Below are 21,193 nucleotides of genomic sequence, written 5' to 3'. Positions count from 1 at the left end.
GTTGTATTTATACGTTCTGCAAGATGGTGGTCCACCGTTGTTGGGACGTGAATGGATCAGGAAGATACGTTTAGACTGGCACTCCATTCAGGCACTGACGGTGACCAGTAAGAAAAAAAATGATGATGACATCATACCTGAACGATTAAAAGACATCTTGGCTAACGCCAAAGAAGTGTTTCAACAGGAACTAGGAACCTTGAAAGGCGTCACCGCCTCAATAAAAGTGGAAGATGCGGCAATTCCCAAGTTTTTTAAGGCAAGGCCGGTGCCATACGCAATTCGTCCAGCAGTCGAGGCAGAGCTGGAGAATTTGGAAAAAGCAGGCGTGTTATCCAAGGTAGATTGGAGCGAGTGGGCAACAGCCATCGTCCCGGTCATGAAGAAAACGTTGAATAATGATAAATCTGAAGAACAGAGAAAAATTCGCATCTGTGGGGACTTCAAGGTGACTGTAAACCCGGTCCTTCACACGATACAGTATCCTAGAAGATATTTTCGCCTCACTATCCGGAGGGAAACGTTTCACCAAAATTGACTTGGCACAGGCATATCTACAGATGGAGGTTGAGGAGGCCTCTAAAAAGTATCTCACGATAAACACACACACACAAAGGCCTGTACCAGTACAATCGACTGGTTTTCGGAGTAGCATCAGCTCCAGCTATCTGGCAAAGAGCTATGGAGCAAGTCCTGCAAGGGATTCCGGGGACTCAATGCTACCTAGACGACATCCTTATAACAGGAGAAAACGACAACGAGCACCTTGCCAATTTGGAGCAGGTGCTCACTAGGCTGAGAGAACGGGGCCTACGAGCAAATCGCCCCAAGTGCGAATTTTTCCAGAAACAAATATCATATTGTGGCCATATAATTAACGAAGAAGGGTTGCATAAGTCACCTGAAAAAATTGAAGCGGTCATAAAAGCCCCAGCACCTGAAAATGTCTCACAATTAAGGTCGTTCCTGGGATTGATAAATTACTATCATAAATTTTTACCGAACTTGTCAACTGTTCTGCACCCTCTTAACGCACTGCTACAAACGGGAGTAATTTGGAAATGGAGCGAAGACTGTAAACGTGCCTTCCATAAATGCAAAGGCTTGATCACGTCCAAGGAAGTGTTGGTTCATTACAACCCATCACTGCCAATCAGACTGGCGTGCGATGCATCCCCTTACGGCGTAGGAGCGGTATTATCGCATAGATTCCCTGATGGCTCGGAGCGGCTGATAGCTTTTGCGTCACGCTCATTGAACTCAGCTGAGCGTAACTATGCCCAGATCGACAGGGAAGCACTCAGCCTGGTGTGGGGAGTGAAGAAATTCAACCATTACCTACACGGACAAAAATTTACCTTGTTGACTGACCATCAACCCCTCGTCTCCATATTCAACCCTAAAAAGGGCGTTCCCATTATGACAGCGCAAAGGCTACAGAGGTGGTCCCTTTTCCTAGGGGCACACCAATATGACATAGAATACAAAGGATCAAAACAGCATGGGAATGCTGACGGTTTATCGCGCCTACCGTTGCCAACGGTAGAAGAGGCACCTACAGTGGACCCAGTGGAGATGTTCCACTCAACCATAGTAGAATGTCTACCAGTAACAAATTCTACCATTGAAAAGGAAACGAGAAATGACCCGACTCTCTCACGAGTCTACGATTTAACGGTGAAGGGATGGCCAGCACATGGCGAACCACTGTTGCCAGCATTCTCGCAAAGAAGAGAACAGCTGTCAGTGTGCCGAGGAACCTTGATGTGTGGATCCAGAGTGGTGATTCCACCCAAACTCCAGGATAAAGTGCTAAAGGAGCTTCACGAGGGGCATCTGGGTGGAGTGAAAATGAAGAACCTAGCCAGAGCGTTTGTGTGGTGGCCAGGTATCGATGGAGACATCGAAGAAATGACCAAGAGCTGTCTAGGATGCCAGAAGGTCCAAAACGCCCCACCACAAGCCCCTCTACATCCATGGGAGTGGCCCTCATCTCCATGGCAAAGGGTACATATCGACTTTGCTGGTCCATTTATGGACTCAATGTTCTTAATCGCGGTTGATGCACACTCCAAGTGGCCGGAGGTAATAAAGATGTCCTCCACCACCACGGAAAAAACCATCACAGTATTAAGGACCATATTTGCCAGGAATGGGCTGCCTGAACAGATCTGTTCTGATAATGGACCGCAATTTGTGTCCGAAGAATTCAGGAAGTTCTTAAAAAAACAATGGGGTTAAGCACTACACGTCCGCCCCATACCATCCTGCCACCAATGGATTAGCTGAAAGGTTTGTCCAGACCTTCAAGAAGGCCATAAAGGCCATGGGTAATGAAGACATAAATCTACAACATAAGGTAGATAACTTCTTGTTTGCATACAGGAATGCAACACATGTGGTTACAAACCAAACTCCCGCCATGATGTTTTTCAATAGAAGACTAAGATGCCGGCTGGATTTGATCAAGCCAAACATCAGAAGGGACGTAGAGAACCGGCAATTTCAAGGCATGAATGAAAGGCCAACTAGAACCTTCCAGATAGGTCAACAAGTTTTGGCTCGGGGCTACCGTACCGAGAAATGGCAGCCTGGAACTATTTGCACACGACTAGGACCGCTGATGTATACCGTGGACATTGGTGAAAGCATAATAAGGCGCCATGCTGACCAGATCATAGAGTCATCCGAAAAGGGACAACCTACACCACAACTCTATACGCCTAATGATGAAGCAGAGATACCCATAGTATCTACCTCCGATCCGGTGATACTGGAACCAGATGAACCCGACACTGGCATTCAAGCCGAATCGACCTTGCCAAAAGAACCTACTACACCACCGAAAACTACTAGACCACCGAGGCGTTATCCGGACCGAGTCAGGAAGCCTCCAGAGAGACTGACTTATAATTGATTAATTGCAGCAAATGTGTAGATTATTGTTCTTGTAAACATGTTAATTAATGATTACTTAAAATGTTATGTACTAATTATCTAAAAGGGGAGGAATTGTAGTGTATGTACCTTTAAGAGCCCCTGTGTACTGTAATACCGGTAGTGACCACTCGGGTATATAAGCCTGTATAGCGTCTTGTATCTTTTACTTCACCTCCAGACTTTGTTCAGTAAACACCTGTTAAACCAACTCCTGCATTCCGTGTCTCCATTAACACACGGATACAACAATTTCCACCTCCGTAACATCGCCCGTCTCCGCCTTTGCCTCAGATCGTCTGCTGCTGAAACCCTCATCCATGCCATTGTTACCTCTAGACTTGACTATTCCAATGCACTCCTGGCTGGCCTCCCACATTCTACCCTACGTAAACTTGAGGTCATCCAAAAGTTGGCTGCCTGTGTCCGAACTCGCACCAAGTCCCGTTCACCCATCACCCCTGTGCTCGCTGACCTACAATTGCTCCCGGTTAAGCAACGCCTCGATTTCAAAATTCTCATCCGTTTTCAAATCATTCCATGGCCTCGCACCTCCCTAACTCTGTAATTTGCTCCAGCCCCACAACCCCCCCGAGATATCTGCCCTCCTCAAATTCTGTCTTCTTGAGCATCTGTGATTATAATCGCTCAACCATCGGTGGCGGTGTCTTCAGCTGCCGAGGCCCTAAGCTCTGGAATTCCCTCCCTAAACCTCTCCGCCTCTAACTTTCTTTCCTCCTTTAAGCCGCTCCTTAAAACCTACCTCTTTGACCAAGCTTTTGGTCATCTGCCCTAATTTCTCCTTAATTGGCTTGGCATCAAATTTTTGTCTTAACACTCCTGTGAAGCACCTTGGGACGTTTTACTATGTTAAAGGCGCTATATAAATACAAGTTGTTGTTGTTGGTGGAAATACACTGGAAGTTGAGAATCAATTCTGTAATTCATGACAGATGGTGGCAGCAGAGAGCAGAACAGCAAAAGAAAAAGAAATAACAGCAGAAAATGCTGGAAAAACTCAGCAGGCCAGGCAACATCCGTGGAGAGAAATTAGAGTGACGTTTCGGGTCTAACCCTTTTTCAAACTGGAAAGGAAATAAAATAGATCGAAGGCAGGGCTGCGATAGAACAAAAGAAGTAAAAGAAGTAAAAGAGACATTAAGAGGTATTCAAAACCAGACGAGATGGTAATAGGACAGTGGAGACAAAAGACGGCAAGATTAGGTGTGAAGTGTACTGGCAGGATGAGAGAGAGCTGCCGTGTGGGAGAGAGGAAAAAAAAGGAAAGGGGGGATGAAAGGGAAGATCCAAAACAAAGGGGTGGAAAAAAATATAAGTAAAAATGTAATAGGGGCCGAGGTTATGATCTGAAATTGTTGAACTCGATATTGAGTCCGGAAGGCTGCAAAGTGCCTAATCGGAAGATGAGGTGCTGTTCCTCGAGTTTACGTTGAGCTTCCGTGGAACAATGCAAGAGGCCAAGGACGGTGAGGTCCGAGTGGGAATGGAGCGGTGAATTAAAATGACAGGCGACCGGGAGCTCGGGGTGACCCTTACGGACTGAACGGAGATATTCCGCAAAGCGGTCACCCAATCTGCGTTTGGTCTCCCCAATGTAGAGGAGACCGCATCGTGAGCAGCGAATACAGTATACTAGATTGCAAGAAGTACAAGTAAATTGCTGTTTCACCTGGAAGGGGTGTTTGGGGCCCTGGACGGTGGGAAGGGGGGAGGTATAGGGGCAGGTGTTGCATCTCCTGCGCTTGCACAGGAAGGTGCCAGGCGAAGGGGAAGGGCTGTTGGGGGTGATAGAGGAGTGGACTAGGGTGTCTCAGAGGGAGCGGTCCCTACGGAATGCTGAAAGGGGAGGGGAGGGGAAGATGCGTTTGGTGGTGGGATCACTTTGGAGGTAGCGGAAATGCCGGAGGATGATCCGTTGAATGTGGAGGCTGGTGGGGTGAAAGGTGAGGACAAGGGGAACCCTATCGTGGTTCCGGGAGGGGGGGGCAGGGGTGAGGGCAGAAGTGCGGGAGATAGAACGGACACGGTTGAGGGAAGAAAAAGAAAGACTTGTATTTATATAGTGCTTTGCATGACCTCAGGAAGTCCCAAAGCGCTTTACAGCCAATGAAGTACTTTAAAAAAAAAAAAAAAAAAGTAGTCACTGTTGTAATGTAGGGAACACGGCAGCCAATTGCACACAGCAAGCTCCCACAAACAACAATGTGATAATGACCAGATAATCTGATTTAGTGATGTTGGTTGAGGGATAAATATTGGCCCAGGACACGGACAATAAGGTGAAACCTTCCATGATGTAAGATTCTACGTTTGAACTAATCATATTCTGTTCGCTGCTGAAAGATTAAATCACATCCATCAAGAGTATTTCCAAAAACACAGGCGTTATCTAGATAACCTGGTTTTTCTTTGAAGCCATGTTGAAATACTATGTTTGTTTCTTCACTGTCAGGCCTCTGATTGGTATATTGATTTCAGTGCCCCAGGCGGGACTGATCGGGAAGGATGGCAATTCGCAAGTGACTTCCCTGCGTAAGTACTTGAACATATCGGCGATTGGAACTAATCTTTATGTCTTATATGTACGGTACTAGTGATTTCTTAACTTATGCAGTGCTAACTTGATTGATACGCTTGATTGGCACCCCATCCACCACCTTAAACATTCACTCCCTCCGGCACACTATGGCTGCAGTGTGTACCATCTACAAGATGCACTGCAGCAACTCACCAAGGCTTCTTCGACAGCACCTCCCAAACCCCGTGACCTCTACCACCTAGAAGGACAAGGGCAACAGGCGCATGGAAACATCACCACTTCCAAGTTCCCCTCCAATTCACACTCCATCCTGACTTGGAAATATATCACCGTTCCTTCATCATCGCTGGGTCAAAATCCTGGAACTCCCTCCCTGACAGCACTATGGGAGTACCTTCACCACATGGACTGCAGTGGTTCAAGAAGGTGGCTCACCACCACCTTCTCAAGGGCAGTTAGGGATGGGCAATAAATGCTGGCATGCCAGTGACGCCCACATCCTGTGAATGAATGTTGTAGTAAAGTGAGGAGCGACTCTTTTTATTCATTCCTGGGATGGAAAAAGGAAAAGATTAGCAAAAGTAAATGTGGGTCCCTTACAGGCTGAGACAGGAGAAATTATAATGGGGAACAAGGAAATGGCAGAGAAATTAAACAAATACTTTGGGTTCGATTTTCAGTGTGCCGTGAGGCGGGCTTTTAGGTATGCGGGGGGCAAAAATCCCGAATTCGGGGGTCCCGACACCATCCCGCCCAAAACCCGCCTCCACGTAAGTTTCAAAGGAGGCGAGTACCCGCCCCGCACTGGGACCCACCGACCTGAGGCGGGAAGGGATTAGTGCCAATTAACTGCCTGTTAACAGGTAGTTAACAGGCAGTTTTTAGCCTAATCTCTATTTTGAGGGGTGTCGTGTGGGATTCCCGACGGCTCCAAGCCACGCCAGGTTAGAACAGGCGGGCCGTCGGGTTGAAGGACTTGGAGGGGTCGCGATGTCGGTGTTCAGGTGAGTGATGGGTGCATGAGTGCAAAGGTAAGTGTGTTTGGTGTGTCTAAAGTGTGTAAAGAAGTTTAAATTACCTGTACTTACCTTAACAGCCTTTCTTCCTCTAGGTTTCGGGAGTCCATCACTCAGCCGGCACTGAAAGCAAAATGGCTGCGAGCTGTCACAAGTGACAGCCTTCAGCTTCAATTGCCGGTGAGAGTTCTAACTGAGTCTGTGTAGAAGGACTCAGGTTAGAAGTCAGACTGTCAGTGTTTGACAGCTTCAAACAGCTGTGAAACACTGATATTTCATCTGTCAAGACCTCTTGACAGATGAAATTTCAGTCTGTGACGTCACCTGTTGCCGGGTGGCCCTTAATTGGCCTGCTGAGCCCGCTGGGTGGGCTCAACAAGGTCAATCAAGGGAAAATCGCGTGGATTGGTCGGACGTCGATGTAGGCGGGACTAAAACCCAAAAGTTGTAGTCCCGCCTCCTTCCCGACTGCTGAATGAAAATCGACCACTTTGTGTCTGTCTTAGCGGAAGAAGATGCAAAAAGCCTCCCGGAAGTAGTGGAGAACCATGGGTCTAGCGAGAATGAGGAACTGAAAGAAATTAGTATTAGTAAAAAAAAGTACTGGAGAAATTAATTGAACTGAAAGCCAATAAATCCCCTGGACCTGATGGCTTACATCCTAGGGTTTTGAAAGAGGTGGCTATAGAGATAGTGGATGCATTGGTTGTCATCTTCCAGAAATCAATTGATTCTAGAACGGTTCCCATGGATTGGAAAATAGCAAATGTAACCCCACTATTTAAGAAAGGCGGGGGAGAGAAAACGGGGAACTACAGACCAGTTAGCCTGACATCAGTAGCAGGGAAAATGCTCAAATCTATTATTAAGGACATGGTAACAGGGCACTTAGAAAATAATAATAGGATTGGACAGAGTCAACACGGATTTATGAAAGGGAAATCATGTTTGACGAATCTATTAGAGTTTTTTGAGGTTGTAACTAGCAGAATAGATAAGGGGGAACCAGTGGATGTGGTGTATTTGGATTTTCAGAAGGCATTCAATAAGGTGCCACACAAGGTTATTAAACAAAATTAGGGCTCATGGGATTGGGGATAATATACAAGCATGGATTGAGGATTGGTTAACGGACAGAAAACAGAGAGTAGGAATAAACGGGTCGTTTTCGGGCTGGCAGGCTGTAACTAGTGGGGCACCACAAGGATCAGTGGTTGGGCCTCAGCTATTCACAATCTACATCAATGATTTGGATGAGGGGACCAAATGCAATATATCCAAGTTTGCTGATGATACAAAGCTGGGTGGGAATGTAAGTTGTGAGGAGGCTGCAAAGAGGCTTCAAGGGGATATAGACAGGCTAAGTGAGTGGGCAAGAACATGGCAAATGGAATATAATGTGGAGAAATGTGAAGTTATCCACTTTGGTAGGAAAAATAGAAAAGCAGAGTATTTTTTAAATGGTGAGAGATTGGGAAATGTTGGTGTTCAGAGGGACCTGGGTGTCCTTGTACACAAATCACTGAAAGTTAACATACAGCAAGCAATTAAGAAAGCAAATTGTATGTTGGCCTTTATTACAAGAGGATTTGAGTATAAGAGTAAAGACGCCTTACTGCAATTATATAGGACCCTGGTGAGACCACACCTGGAGTATTGTGTACAGATTTGGTCTCCTTACCGAAGGAAGGATATACTTGCCATAGAGGGAGTGCAATGAAGGTTCACCAGACTGATTCCTGGGATGGGGGGGGGGGTGGGATTGTCCTATGAGGACAGATTGAGTAGACTAGGCCTATATTCTCTAGAGTTTGGAAGAATGGGAGGTGATCTCATTGAAACATACAAAATTCTTACAGGGCTTGACAGGGTAGATGCAGGGAGGATGTTTCTCCTGACTGGGGAGTCTAGAACACGGGGGTCACAGTCTCAGAATAAGGGGTCGGCCATTTAGGACTGAGATGAGGAGAAATTTCTTCACTCGGAGGGTGGTGAATCTTTGGAATTCTCTACCCCAGAGGGCTGTGGCAGCTTAGTCGTTGAGTATATTCAAGACAGAGATCGATAGATTTTTGGATATTAAGGGAATCAAGGGATATGGGGATAGTGCAGGAAAGTGGAGATGAGGTAGAAGATCAGCCATGATCTTATTGAATGGCGGAGCAGGCTCAAGGGGCCATATGGCCTACTTCTGCTCCTATTTCTTATGTTCTTATGAACTTGCAGGTGATGGTGTTCCCATGCGCCTGCTACCCTTGTCCTTCGAGGTGGTAGAAGCTGCGGGTTTGGGAGGTGCTGCTGAAGAAGCCTTCGCTAGTTGCTGCTTTGCATTTTGTAGATGGTACACACTGCAGCCACATGCGCCGGTGGTGGAGGGAGTGAATGTTTAAGGTGGTAGATGGGGTGCCAATCAAGCGGGCTACCTCGCCCTTGATGATGTCGAGCTTCTTGAGTGTTGTTGGAGCTGCACTCATCAGGCATCACACTCCTGACTTGTGCCTTGTAGATGGTGGAAAGGCTTTGGGGAGTCAGGAGGTGAGACACTCGGCGCAAAATACCCAGCCTCTGACCATGCTCTACTATTTATGTGGCTGGTCCAGTTAAGTTTCTGGTCAATGGTGACCCCCAGGATGTTGATGGTGGGAGATTCGGCGATGGTAATCCCGTTGAATGTCAAGTGGCGGTGGTTAGACTCTCGCTTGTTGGGAGATAGTCATTGCCTGGCACTTGTATTGCGCGAATGTTACTTGCCACTTATCAGCCCAAACCTGAATGTCATCCAGGTCTTGCTGCATGCGGGCACAGACTGCTTCATTATCTGAGGAGCTGCGAATTGAACTGAACACTGTTCAGTCATCAGTGAACATCCCCACACCTTATTGAAGGAAATTTACCCTGTATCTCAGCTGAGCTCTGCATTACCTTGCATTGCTTGATGCTGAGTCTGACTGGAAGGAGTAGCACTAACATGCCTCTCCTGACGGAGCTTGCACGCTGCAGTGGGGAGTAGATTTTCAAATAGTTTTTCGTGCTGATATAATTCTCAGTTAAAACTAAATTTCACATTTTTTTAAAGTTTTTTATTTTTGAAAATTACTGCAGTGTATATTGCTTGACTTCAGGGGATTGTGAAATGCAGCTTAATCAGATGTTCTCCATTTGTAACCTCTCTGTATCTTGTTCGAAACGTGCGAGTGTAGCTGTGTCCATTAACATGAGGGATGATTGCCAGTGCAATTTAGAGGGTTCACCCTTGTGCTCGCTGACCTACACTGGCTCCCAGTTAAGCACCGAATTAATTTTAAAATTCTCATCCTTGTTTTCAAATCCCTCCATGGCCTCGCCCCTCCCTATCTCTGTAATCTCCTCCGTCCGTACAACCCTCCGAGATAGCTGCGTTCCTCCAATTCTGGCCTCTTGAGCATCCCCGATTTTCATCCCTTCACCATTGGCGGCTGTGCCTTCAGCTGCCGAGGCCCTAAGCTCTGGAATTCCCTCCCACCTCTCTGCTGCTCTCTACTTTAAGATGCTCATTAAAACCTATCTCTTTGACCAAGCTTTTGGTCATCTGCCCTAATATCTTATGTGGCTTGGTGTCAAATTTTGTTTGATAATGCTCCTGTGAAGCACCTTGTGATGTTTTACTATGTGAAAAGTGCTTTATAAATGCAAGTTGTCGTTGTTTTTATTCCCCATCGCGTCAAAACATCTTTTCACATCTATTAGGCGGTGCTGTTGATAATTTGTTTTTTTATTTCCTTTTTACAACATGCATTTCAATTTTGCCTGTATGATTTTTGAAGAGATTTGGCACAAAATGAGTTTGTAACCATGTTATTATGTGTGGTCTGATGCCTGACAAATGTTGCCTGTTTCAGCTCTTACCATGGATATAAGACGATGAAAGATTTTGTGCGACGCAGACGATGGGCAAGGTAAAGGTTGAAATTGAAAGGGTGGTTACATTAATATTGTAAATCATTCTATTTGGAAAAAAAATTAATTGATGCTCTTTCTCCGCTGACTAGATTTCAGTTTTCTATTGCAAAGGATTAATTGCACTTTTGTTTTTTAATTCTGTAGAAAATGCAAAATAGTTACGACAGGTCCCTGGTTTGAGGTTGCACCGATCGCACTCCAGGACATCTCACTGATCCCGTGCGTGTCACAGAAAGCAGACGTCGAAGCAGCATTGTGGGCCATTAGCAACAAAGGAGATGTCTTGTGTCGGCTGGGAGTAACCAAGCAAAATGCACTAGTAAGGAAATGCATTTTAACCTGTAGTACATTTCAAGCAAATCTCTTGTTTACCACGGTCTTTTTTCTTTAAAACTAAACTTCAACAGATAAGTTGAAGTACCGATCAGTAATTCCCAAATGACTAACTGTGAGCATATTCGAAAGAAGAAGCAAGCATAGAAGCGTGAAGGCCATCATGCCCGTTCCCTCTGCGGACCGTGCCCAATCCACTCTACCGTGAACCCTACCCATGCCCTTTCATCTCTAGGGGTAAGGGTTTGCTCCCCCCCAGAAGGTAACTTAAGTCCTACTTTATTCATCCCAACCAGTTACCTTCTGTGGCACAGCCCTCCCAATGTCCCAGCAGTAAAGGAATCTAAACATGTCAACAATTCATTCAATCATTGCTATATGTACTCATCCTTAACCTTTAATCCCATTGATGAATGGATAAGCTGTTAATTGAAGCAGCATTTATTAATTTAACTGGGGTTTATTCCATATACCCACTACTCTGAGGGAGAGAAAAAATCCTTGCATTTATAAAGCATCGGATCATGTGTCTCAGGGTATGCCAAAGTGCATCACGCGCAAAAATGATTTTAAAGCGTAGTCACTGTCGCCTGTAGGCAAATGCATCAGCCGTTTTTGCACTCACTGAGGTCCCACAAACAGCAATGAATTCAACTATTTTTGGTCATGTTGGTTGAGGGAAGAATGTTGATGAGGACACTGGGAGAACTCCCCGCTCTTTGAATAGTATGGGATCTTACCAATCATCAGAGCAGAAATTCTGACTGCTTTTATTCAAGTCACTCCTTGTGTCTTATATAATATTTCTACCTGGCCTTTGGATTATTTTTTGACCACTTTATTTAGCCACTAAAGGTTTGCTTACTTTTTGCTCTTTCAAACTTGGATTTTAAATAGTGCAGCTTCCAGAAGTAAAATAAGGGTGAACATTCTGATATAAATATCAGAAGCAAGGTAAACTGTTTTGGCACTACCCCACAGTCACTTCAAATTATTTTAATTTGTACAGTTTTTGTTAAACTATTTTCTGCTGTGTATTGTCCTACAATGTACACCAAGTCCTAATAACAGTTGAGCATCATTTCTCAATAAAGTTGTTGTGATTTCACAATTGTTACATGACCATCCTAATCCACTAAGGACATGGAGAGCACTTTCAGCAAATTCCAGCACAGAAAGGGACACAGAACTGATTAAGATAGCCATGTATAAAATAAACGTGTGTATTATTTAAAACAATATGAAGGAGTACGTTGAAGGCCGTAATGCAATTGCAGGGTTCAGGTGACTATTATAAACCCACGCAGTCTTCGCTTTTGCAGTTTGCTGTCATTTGGATCTCTCTGTTTAGATTAAAGAAAGAAAAGCTTGCATTTACATAGGGCCTTCACGACACCAGGACATCCCAAAGAGCTTGACAGCCAATTAAGTACTTTTGAAGTGTAGTCACTGTTGTAATGTAGGAAGTGCTGTAGCCAATTTGTGCACAGCAAGCTCCCACACTACCGGATAATCTGTTTTAGTGATGTTGGTGAGGAATAAATATTGGCCAGGGCACCGGGGAGAACTTCCCTGCTCTTCCTCGAAATAGTGCTGTTGGGATTTTTTACGTCCACCTGAGAGGGCCTCGGTTTAACGTCTCATCCGAAAGACAACACCTCCGACAGTGCAGCACTCCTTCACTACTGCACTGGGAGTGTCAGCCTGGATCATGTGCTCAAGTCTTTTGAGTGAAACTTGAAGCCACAACTTTCTGACTCCGAGGCGAGAGTGCTACCACTATTACTGCTCCCAGCTATCCACCTCGCTAAGGAATTTGCACCATCCATCTGTAAATGGCTTTGTATGCAACACTTAACGAAATGTCATAGCAAACTAACTTTTCTTTCAGGGAGTTTCATGGCTGCACATCGGTACAGATCAGCCGTTTGTATCAATCTCTATCGGGGGTTACTACCAGGTTTGGGCCATTGCCAGGGATGGAGCAGCTTTCTGCCGTGGTTCTGTTTCCCCACAAAACTCTACAGGTAAACACATACTTGAGCGGTAAAGTTTTTTTTTGAGGAAACGAGTTTATTGTTGTACAGGTTCCCGATAGTTAGGTTTATGTAAATGCTTGATAACCTTTTTTTTTTTAAGGAACTTGTGCACATCCAAATTTGCATTTAAGGTGACGATGTAATGTAAACCTGCTGCAGTCCTCTTAGAATTTTGGGGAATTGTGTTGACAAGCAGTGTTTTTAGGTTTTCAGTTGTGGCTCAGTGGATAGCACTCTCTCCTCTGAGTCAGAAGGTTGTGGGTTCAAGTCCCACTCCAGAGACTTGAGCACATAATCCAGGCTCCCACTCCCAGTGCAGTACTTGAGGAAGTGCTGCACTGTCGGAGGTGCCGTCTTTTGGATGAGACATTAAACCTGCCCTCTCGGGTAGGTGTTCAAGATCCCATGACACTAATTCGAAGAAGAGCAGGAGCGATCTCCCCGGTGTCCTTGGCTAATATTTATTCCTCAACCAATATCACTAAAACAGATTAACTGGTCATTATCACATTGCTGTTTCTGGGAGCTTGCTGTGCGCAAATTGGCTGCCACGTTTCCTACATCACAACAGTGACTACACTTCAAAGTACTTAATTGGCTGTAAAGTGGTTTGGGACATCCTGAGGCCATGAAAGATGCTATATAAACAGAAGTCTTTCTCCTTTCTTTCTTTTACAGGTGACTGTTGGTACCACATTCCTCCCCCTTCCAAGCAGAAGCTGATACAGGTGTCTGTGGGCCAGACGTCTGTGTATACAGTGGATGAAAATGGTAAGCTGCCACACTTTGCGTGTGCATTAATTCTGTAATGAAAGACCAACAACAATAAAGCTACTACATTCTGTATATTGTCTTGACTGTACTTTGGGTACAGTAACCTACTGTCCTAGACTAGTAATCTAGTTACATAAGAAACATAAACATAAGAAGTAGGAGCAGGAGTAGGCCATACGGCCCCTCGGGCCTGCTCCGGCATTCAATAGGATCATGGCTGATCCAAACCTAGACTCACGTCCACTTCCCTGCCTGCTCCCCGTAACCCCTAATTCCCTTATCTGCTAGGAAACTGTCTATCTCCGTTTTAAATTTATTTAATGTTGCAGCTTCCACAGCTCTCTGAGGTAGCAAATTCCATAGATTTACTACCCTCTGAGTGAAGAAGTTTCTCCTCATCTCAGTTTTGAAAGGGCAGCCCCTTATTCTAAGATTATGCCCCCTAGTTCTAGTCTCACTCATCAGTGGAAACATCCTCACCGCATCCACCCAATCAAGCCCCCTCACAATCTTATATGTTTCGATAAGATCGCCTCTCATTCTTCTGAATTCCAATGAGTAGAGGCCCAACCTACTCAACCTTTCCTCATAAGTCAACCCCCTCATCTCCGGAATCAACCGAGTGAACCTTCTCTGAACTGCCTCGAGAGCAAGTATATCTTTTCTTAAATATGGAAACCAAAACTGTACGCAGTATTCCAGGTGTGGCCTCACCAGTACCCTGTAGAACTGAAGCAAGACTTCCCTGCTTTTATACTCCATCCCCCTTGCAATAAAAGCTAAGATGCCATTGCCCTTCCTGATCACCTGCTGTACCTGCATACTAACCTTCTGTGTTTCATGCACCAGGACCCCCAGATCCTTTTGTACTGTAGCACTTTGCAGTTTCTCTCCGTTTAGATAATAACTTGCTCTTTGATTTTTTTCTGCCAAAGTGCATAACCTCACACTTTCCAACATTATATTCCATCTGCCAAATTTCTGCCCACTCACTTAGCCTGTCTATGTCCTTTTGCAGGTTTTTTATGTCCTCCTCACTCACTGCTTTCCCGGAGTGGGCCTTTGGCGTAGCGGTAGCATCCCCGCCGCTGGGCCAGAAGGCGTAGGGTTTCGAACCCCGCTCCAGACAGTCCTGGCAAGTGGAGTCGGAGCTCCGGCTCTAAATTCTGGGTTGACATCCAGCGGGATACTTGCGTCCGTGGGTGTGGGTGGCCCCCCCCCCCCTCGTATGGGTTGTGGGAGCCCGTAAAACCCTCCCGCCATAGGACTAACCACCCTAATGGCTGGTACGAAGATGGTTACGGTCACGGAAGGAGCGTTAATCGCGGCCAGAAATCCTTCCACCACTTCATACAGTTCCCCAAAGGGAACAGTGTGAAGACACGTACGACCGACGACTGCTTTCCCTCCCATCTTTGTGTCGTCGACAAACTTGGATACGTTGCACTCGGTCCCTTCCTCCAAATCGTTAATATAGATTGTAAAGAGTTGGGGTCCCAGCACTGACCCCTGCGGAACACCACTAGTCACTGATTGCCAACCCGAGAATGAACCATTTATCCCAACTCTCTGTTTTCTGTTAGATAGCCAATCTTCCACCTATGCCAGTATATTACCCCCAATCCCGTGATTTTTTATCTTGTGCAGTAATCTTTTGTGTGGCACCTTGTCAAATGCCTTTTGGAAGTCCAAATACACCACACCCACTGGTTCCCCTTTATCCACCCTGTTTGTTGCGTCCTCAAAGAATTCGAGCAAATTTGTCAAACATGACTTCCCCTTCATAAAACCATGCTGACTCTGTCTGATTAAATTATGCTTATCCAAATGTCCTGTTACTGCTTCCTTAATAATGGACTCCAACATTTTGTTAGGCTAACTGGTCTATAGTTTCCAGCCTTTTGTCTACTTCCCTTTTTAAATAAGGGCGTTACATTAGCAGTTTTCCAATCTGCTGGGACCTTTCCTGAATCCAGGGAGTTTTGGAAAATTACCACTAATGCATCCACAATCCCTACCGCTACTTCTCTCAAGACCCTAGGATGTAGGCCATCAGGTCCAGGGGATTTATCCGCCTTTAGTCCCATTATCTTACCGAGTACCACCTCCTTAGTGATTTTAATCGTGTTTAGCTCCCCCCCCCGCCCACCCCATTGCCCCTGTTTGTCCAGTGTTGGGATATTTTTAGTGTCCTCTACTGTAAAGACTGATACAAAATATTTGTTCAGCGTTTTTGCCATCTCCATAGTTACCTAGAGGTCGAGAGTTCAAATCCCATTGTGAAATTGAATTTTTTTAAAAATCCGATATATTAATATAAAAACAGAAAATGCTGGAAATACTCTGCAGGTCAGGCAGCATCTGAGGAGAGAGAAACAGTTAACATCGATGACCTTTCATCAGAACTGGAAGAAGTTAGAGAAGTAACAGTTTTTAAGCAAGTGCAGAGCCAAGGAAAAGGGGGGAGGGGAGGAAAGAACAAAAGGTAAGGTCTGTGATGGGGTGGAAGGCAGGAGAGATTTAAATGACAAAAGGGATGATGGTGCAAGATGAAAGGGTCCAGAGAGGTGTAAATGGTTGCAGCCGAACCATTACCAGTAACTGCTATATGAGAAAATGGGAGCGGTGATTATGATCTGAAATTGTTGAACTCAGTGTCGAGGTTGTAAAATGCCTGATCGAAAGATGAGATTCTGCTACTCGAGCTTATGTTGAGCTGATATATTAATAAGCTGGCACCAGACCATGAAAACTGCCGGATTGTTGTAAAAACCCAACAGGTTCATTAATATCCTTCAGGAAATTGAGTCTGCCACCCCTTACCCGGTCTGACCCACACGTGACTCCAGTCCCACACTATGTGGATAACTCTTGATGCCCTCAGGGTAACTAATGATGGGCACTGAATGCTGCCTTGCCAGTGTCGCCCACATCCCAAGAACAAAGAGAAACTGTTTCCAGAGGCAGGAGGGTCAGTAACCAGAGGACACAGATTTAAGGTGATTGGCAAAAGAACCAAAGTTGTTGTGATCTGGAATGTGCTGCCTGAAAGGGCGGTGGAAGCAGATTCAATAGTAACTTTCAAAAGAGAATTTGATAAATACTTGAAGGAGAAAAAAAATTGCAGGGCTGTGGGGAAAGAGCAGGTGAGTGGGACTAATTGGAAAGTTCTACCAGAGAGCCTGCACAGGCACGGCGGGCCGAATGGCCTCCTCCTGTGCTGTATCATGATTCTAAAGATATATATTAAAAATAAGAATCCAAGCCACACAGTGTAAACCATGCAGACCCAAGCTCAAGCTTATACTGGTTTCACACAGATAGTTGTGTAAGGGACTGCCTGCAGCTATCAGCATTGTTACAAGTCTTGCGTTGAAGGAAAGGGTAGAATTTCCTTTGTGTGCAATACCTGGGGACGTCGCATGGTTTATGAATCACCCCAAAAATCTTATTTCTTTGTGATGCATTGGTAATTAGTGGCAACGTGTGTGACTACTCAAATATTTCAAATGTTAGTCACTTGCGTATTGCCACATGTAACCCTCCACTCTACAGCTCTCTCGGATGGAAATTCAAGCTGGATAGGAAAACCTTCTGGAAAAATCATAGCATCATACAATGATACAGCACAGAAGGAGGCCATTTGCCCATTGTACCAGTGCCGGCTCTTTGAAAGACCTACCCAATTAGTCTCACTCCCCTGCACTTTCCCCATAGCTCTGCAAATTTCTCCCCTTCAAGTATTTATCCAATTCCCTTTTGAAAGTTACTATTGAATCCACTTCCACCGCCCTTTCAGGCAGTAACATAAATTATTTTTTAAAAATGAAATGGAGAATTAGAAAGGGATCGGTATAAAGTATTTTTAATTAATATATATATACAAGATGAAGATTTTACTGAGCATTGCTATTCTGCAGTGTGAAAAGGTGAGTTTTCCTAAATTATTGGTATTTTTATTCTAGGTAATTTATGGTTTCGCCAAGGTATTGCTCCAAGTTATCCTCAAGGATCAGGCTGGCAACACGTTTCTACTAATGTTCGCAAAGTGTCTGTTGGTCCTCTTGATCAGGTCAGTGCTTTCTGATGTGTAAACGTCAGTTGAGGTTGTTCATTCACGTTACGTTCCATACCAGTAGCAGGAACTCGTATCACCTCAAATTGCTGGAAAACCCTCAGCAGGTCAGGCAGCATCGGTGGAGAGAGAAACTGAGTTAACGTTTCAGGTCTGTGACCCTTCGTCAGAACTAGGTGAAAGATTCTGATGAAAGGTCATCGACCTGAACTGTTTACATAGAGTCTACAGAACAGAAACAGGCCTATCAGTCCAACTGGTCTGTGCCGGTGTTTATGCTCCACACGAGCCTCCTCCCACCCCTCTTCATCTAACCCCATCAGTTTAACCTTCTATTCCTTTCTCCCTCATGTGGTTATTTAGATTAGGGTAACCATATTTTCTAAACTAAATCCAGGGACACACAGGGTGGGAGCACCGCAAAGCAGCCAGGACAGAAAATGTAGGTTGCGCAACGTAGCGAGGCAAAAATTTGTAGCCGCCTATATTTTAAAAGTTGCACATATACACTACAAATTCCAAACAAATGTGCATATAATTACCGCGGATGTGACGTCACATTATTGAAGTGCATTCAGACACCATTTATAAATAATACAGTAACACTGCGCGGGAATGTCAGTTTTTCGTACCCACTGTCCCGGCCTAGTCAGAAAATCATTCTTCATCTCACTGCCCATGTCATTTATTTTTCACAGATTTATTAATGATTGCTGTGCTACCGCCACATTTCAAGAAAAGATTAGTGGGGAGGGAAGCGGGTCACCCTGGCACACACAGATTAGTGAGGAGGCGTCACCCTGGCACAAACATTAGTGGGGAGGGGGAATCAACCTGGCAGAGTGAGGAAAAAGGGCCCTCCTGTCACATAGACTGGGGAAGAGGGGGGTCGCCCTGGCACAGAGACGGTTGAGGGCAGGGGATTACCATGCTGCTTGCCTGTGGCAGTATTATAATGGAAATGGCGTGCAGCAGTTCCGCTATCCTCAGGCATAAAGACAGCCCCTTCTATAGACACATACACGCAGAGCCATGTTTAGCCTCAGACTGGCACTGTTCTCATAGGACTGAGTGGGACTGAGGTACTGAGCTCAATCTGCCAAGTTGCAGAGGCAGACACTAAAACCCTTCCACTCCGCACATTAACACACCCACAGTGTTACTTGTCCCCGGGCTCCGGCTCACACAGACAACACCGCCATCACACCTCCCGCGCAAACACAGCCGTCCCATTGGCCAACACTCGCCCCCTTTCATTGGTCCAAACTGAAGCCAGTTTGGTCAAAGCCAAACTATCGTCACAAACAGCGATCCGACATTTCATTGGTCCGTCGATGCCAATGGGCAGAGAACCTGTCAGTCAACAGTGGGCCCTGTTGATTGGTCCGTCTCTGAGTCCCTGAGTGCGAGCGCGATTTTACGCAAGCTACAATTAAGATGAATGGAGCTTATTCAAATAAAGTGGCAGCTCGGGTATTCGGGGATGAGTTTCATTAACTGGGAACATTGTTTACCCGGGGGCACTGTACCTCATCCGGGGACATATGGTCACCCTAATTTAGCTTCCCCTTAAATGCCTCTGTGCTATTTGCCTCAACTACTTCCTGTGGTAGCAAGTTCCACATTCTCACCACTCTCTGGGTAAAGAAATTTCTCCTGAATTCCCTATTGGATTTATTAGTGACTATCTTATATTTATGGCCCCTAGTTTTGGTCTCCCCCACAAGTGGAAACATCTCTACGTCTAATCTATCAAAAAATTTAAAGACCTCTATCAGGTCACCCGTCAGCCTTCTCTTTTCTAGAGAAAATAGCCCCAGCGTGTTAAGTCTTTCCTGATAATTATAACCTCTCAGTTCTGGTATCACCCTTGTAAATCCTTTTTGTACCTTCTCCAGTGCCTCTATATCCTTTTTGTAATATGGCAACCAGAACTGTGCATAGTACTCCAAGTTAACTCTGTTTCTCTCTCCACAGATGCTGCCTGACATGTTGAGTATTTTCCAGCATTTTCTGTTTTTATTTCAGATTTCCAGCATCTGCAGTATTTAGCTTTTGCACTGATACAACCTCCCCTTTCCACAGCCTGTAACAGCATTGCCCTCTGGTGGCTGTCTGTGATTCTGTCACTTGTCTCTTAAGAAACATAAGAAATAGGAGCAGGAGTAGGCCATTTGGCCCTTCGAGCCTGCTCCACCATTCAATAAGCTTCTACATCAACACCACCTTCCTGTAATATTCCCATAAGAAACTTGCTGTGTGAGCTGTTCCTGTCTGCAAGCATTTTGACTGCAAGCACATATCTCTTATCAGGTCAATTTCATCCAAATTTTTTAACGATGTTTCAGAGTTCCTGACACCTTTACCATTGCTTCTGATGCCTCCTTGCTTTGAATTCCAAATCAGCCATAAAATAAACCTTTCCCAGTTACAGTGGCACAATGTTAAAGCATGTCTTAGTGGCCTGGCCTGCATGTTTTGTGCTGCTTTCTGGGGACAATGAGGAAGGTCTCCCATGGCTCAGTAACACGCTGCAGGCCACTCTGAGCCTCTGCGCACTGATGAACATAAATAGGAATGTGCAGAAGATGGAGCTCTTGAGTCTTGTCCTGTGTCATAACCATTTGTTTTCTATGGGCACAAAGGTTAGCCCAGATGCACAGGATGGATTGGGCGTTGTGTATTTGACTTCCACACCTTACTGAGGCCACTTTCTCACCATGATAGAACTCATTGCAGGGCAGGGCCTTATGAATAAACAACCTATTAATTCAATTCTCCCCACCTTATCTCTCTAACCTCATCCAGCCATGTAACTATCCGAGATCTCTGCAGTCCTCTGGCCTCTAGTGCATCCCCGATTTTAATCGCTTCACCATTGGTTGCTGTGCCTTCAGCTGCCTGGGCTCTAAGCTCTGGAATTCTCTCTCCACCACACGGTGTCAAATTTTGTTTGAAAATCGCTGCTGTGAAGCTCCATGGGACATTTTACTACGTTAAAGGTGCTATATAAATGCAAGTTGTTGTCTGGATTTTTTGGTGCATAGATATTTTAACATAGACCTCATAATGGATAGACCTGCAATGACTCACCTTTGATAAAGTAATTCCAGTGTCATGTTTTCCAGGCCAGTATACGCTCCCTGTTAAATCTTTAATTTATTGAATACTAGCTGGGGGTGCCCAGCGGTGCCAAGGCTTTTTTGAGGGCATGTTGTTGTTGGAAGAGAGAGACAGAGCGACTGGGGGGAAGAGAGAGAGCGACTGGGGAGAAGAGAGAGAGCGGCTGGGGGGAAGAGAGAGAGCGGCTGGGGGGAAGAGAGAGAGCGGCTGGGGGGAAGAGAGAGAGCGGCTGGGGGGAAGAGAGAGAGCGGCTGGGGGGAAGAGAGAGAGCGACTGGGGGGAAGAGAGAGAGCGACTGGGGGGAAGAGAGAGAGCGACTGGGGGGAAGAGAGAGAGCGACTGGGGGGAAGAGAGAGAGCGACTGGGGGGGAAGAGAGAGAGAGCAACTGGGGGGGGA

The 21,193-nt window shown here is 45.5% G+C and overlaps 1 protein-coding gene across 3 annotated transcripts in view; it reads left to right on the top strand.

Annotated features, from left to right (window-relative positions):
• tecpr1a (tectonin beta-propeller repeat containing 1a) overlaps window positions 1–20,953 on the top strand; it is a 94,592-nt gene extending 73,639 nt beyond the window's left edge. For 2 of the 3 annotated variants that reach the window (XM_086001128.1, XM_086001127.1), the window contains exons 18-23: window positions 5,411–5,490; window positions 10,392–10,448; window positions 10,597–10,771; window positions 12,677–12,812; window positions 13,503–13,595; window positions 17,564–20,953. In XM_086001128.1, the coding sequence (XP_085857254.1) occupies window positions 5,411–5,490; window positions 10,392–10,448; window positions 10,597–10,771; window positions 12,677–12,812; window positions 13,503–13,595; window positions 17,564–17,685 (663 nt within the window). In that variant the 3' untranslated portion in view covers window positions 17,686–20,953. The remainder of the gene's footprint in view (window positions 1–5,410; window positions 5,491–10,391; window positions 10,449–10,596; window positions 10,772–12,676; window positions 12,813–13,502; window positions 13,596–17,563) is intronic. The other variant, XM_086001129.1, reaches the window with a different exon arrangement.
• The last annotated feature ends 240 nt before the right edge of the window (window positions 20,954–21,193 follow it).

The sequence above is a fragment of the Somniosus microcephalus genome, chromosome 11, assembly GCF_052327205.1.
Source record: "Somniosus microcephalus isolate GS21.2 chromosome 11, FLI_Smic_1.0, whole genome shotgun sequence".
In the NCBI taxonomy this organism is placed as follows: Eukaryota; Metazoa; Chordata; class Chondrichthyes; order Squaliformes; family Somniosidae; genus Somniosus; species Somniosus microcephalus.
This window is presented reverse-complemented; position numbering and strand designations above follow the sequence as displayed.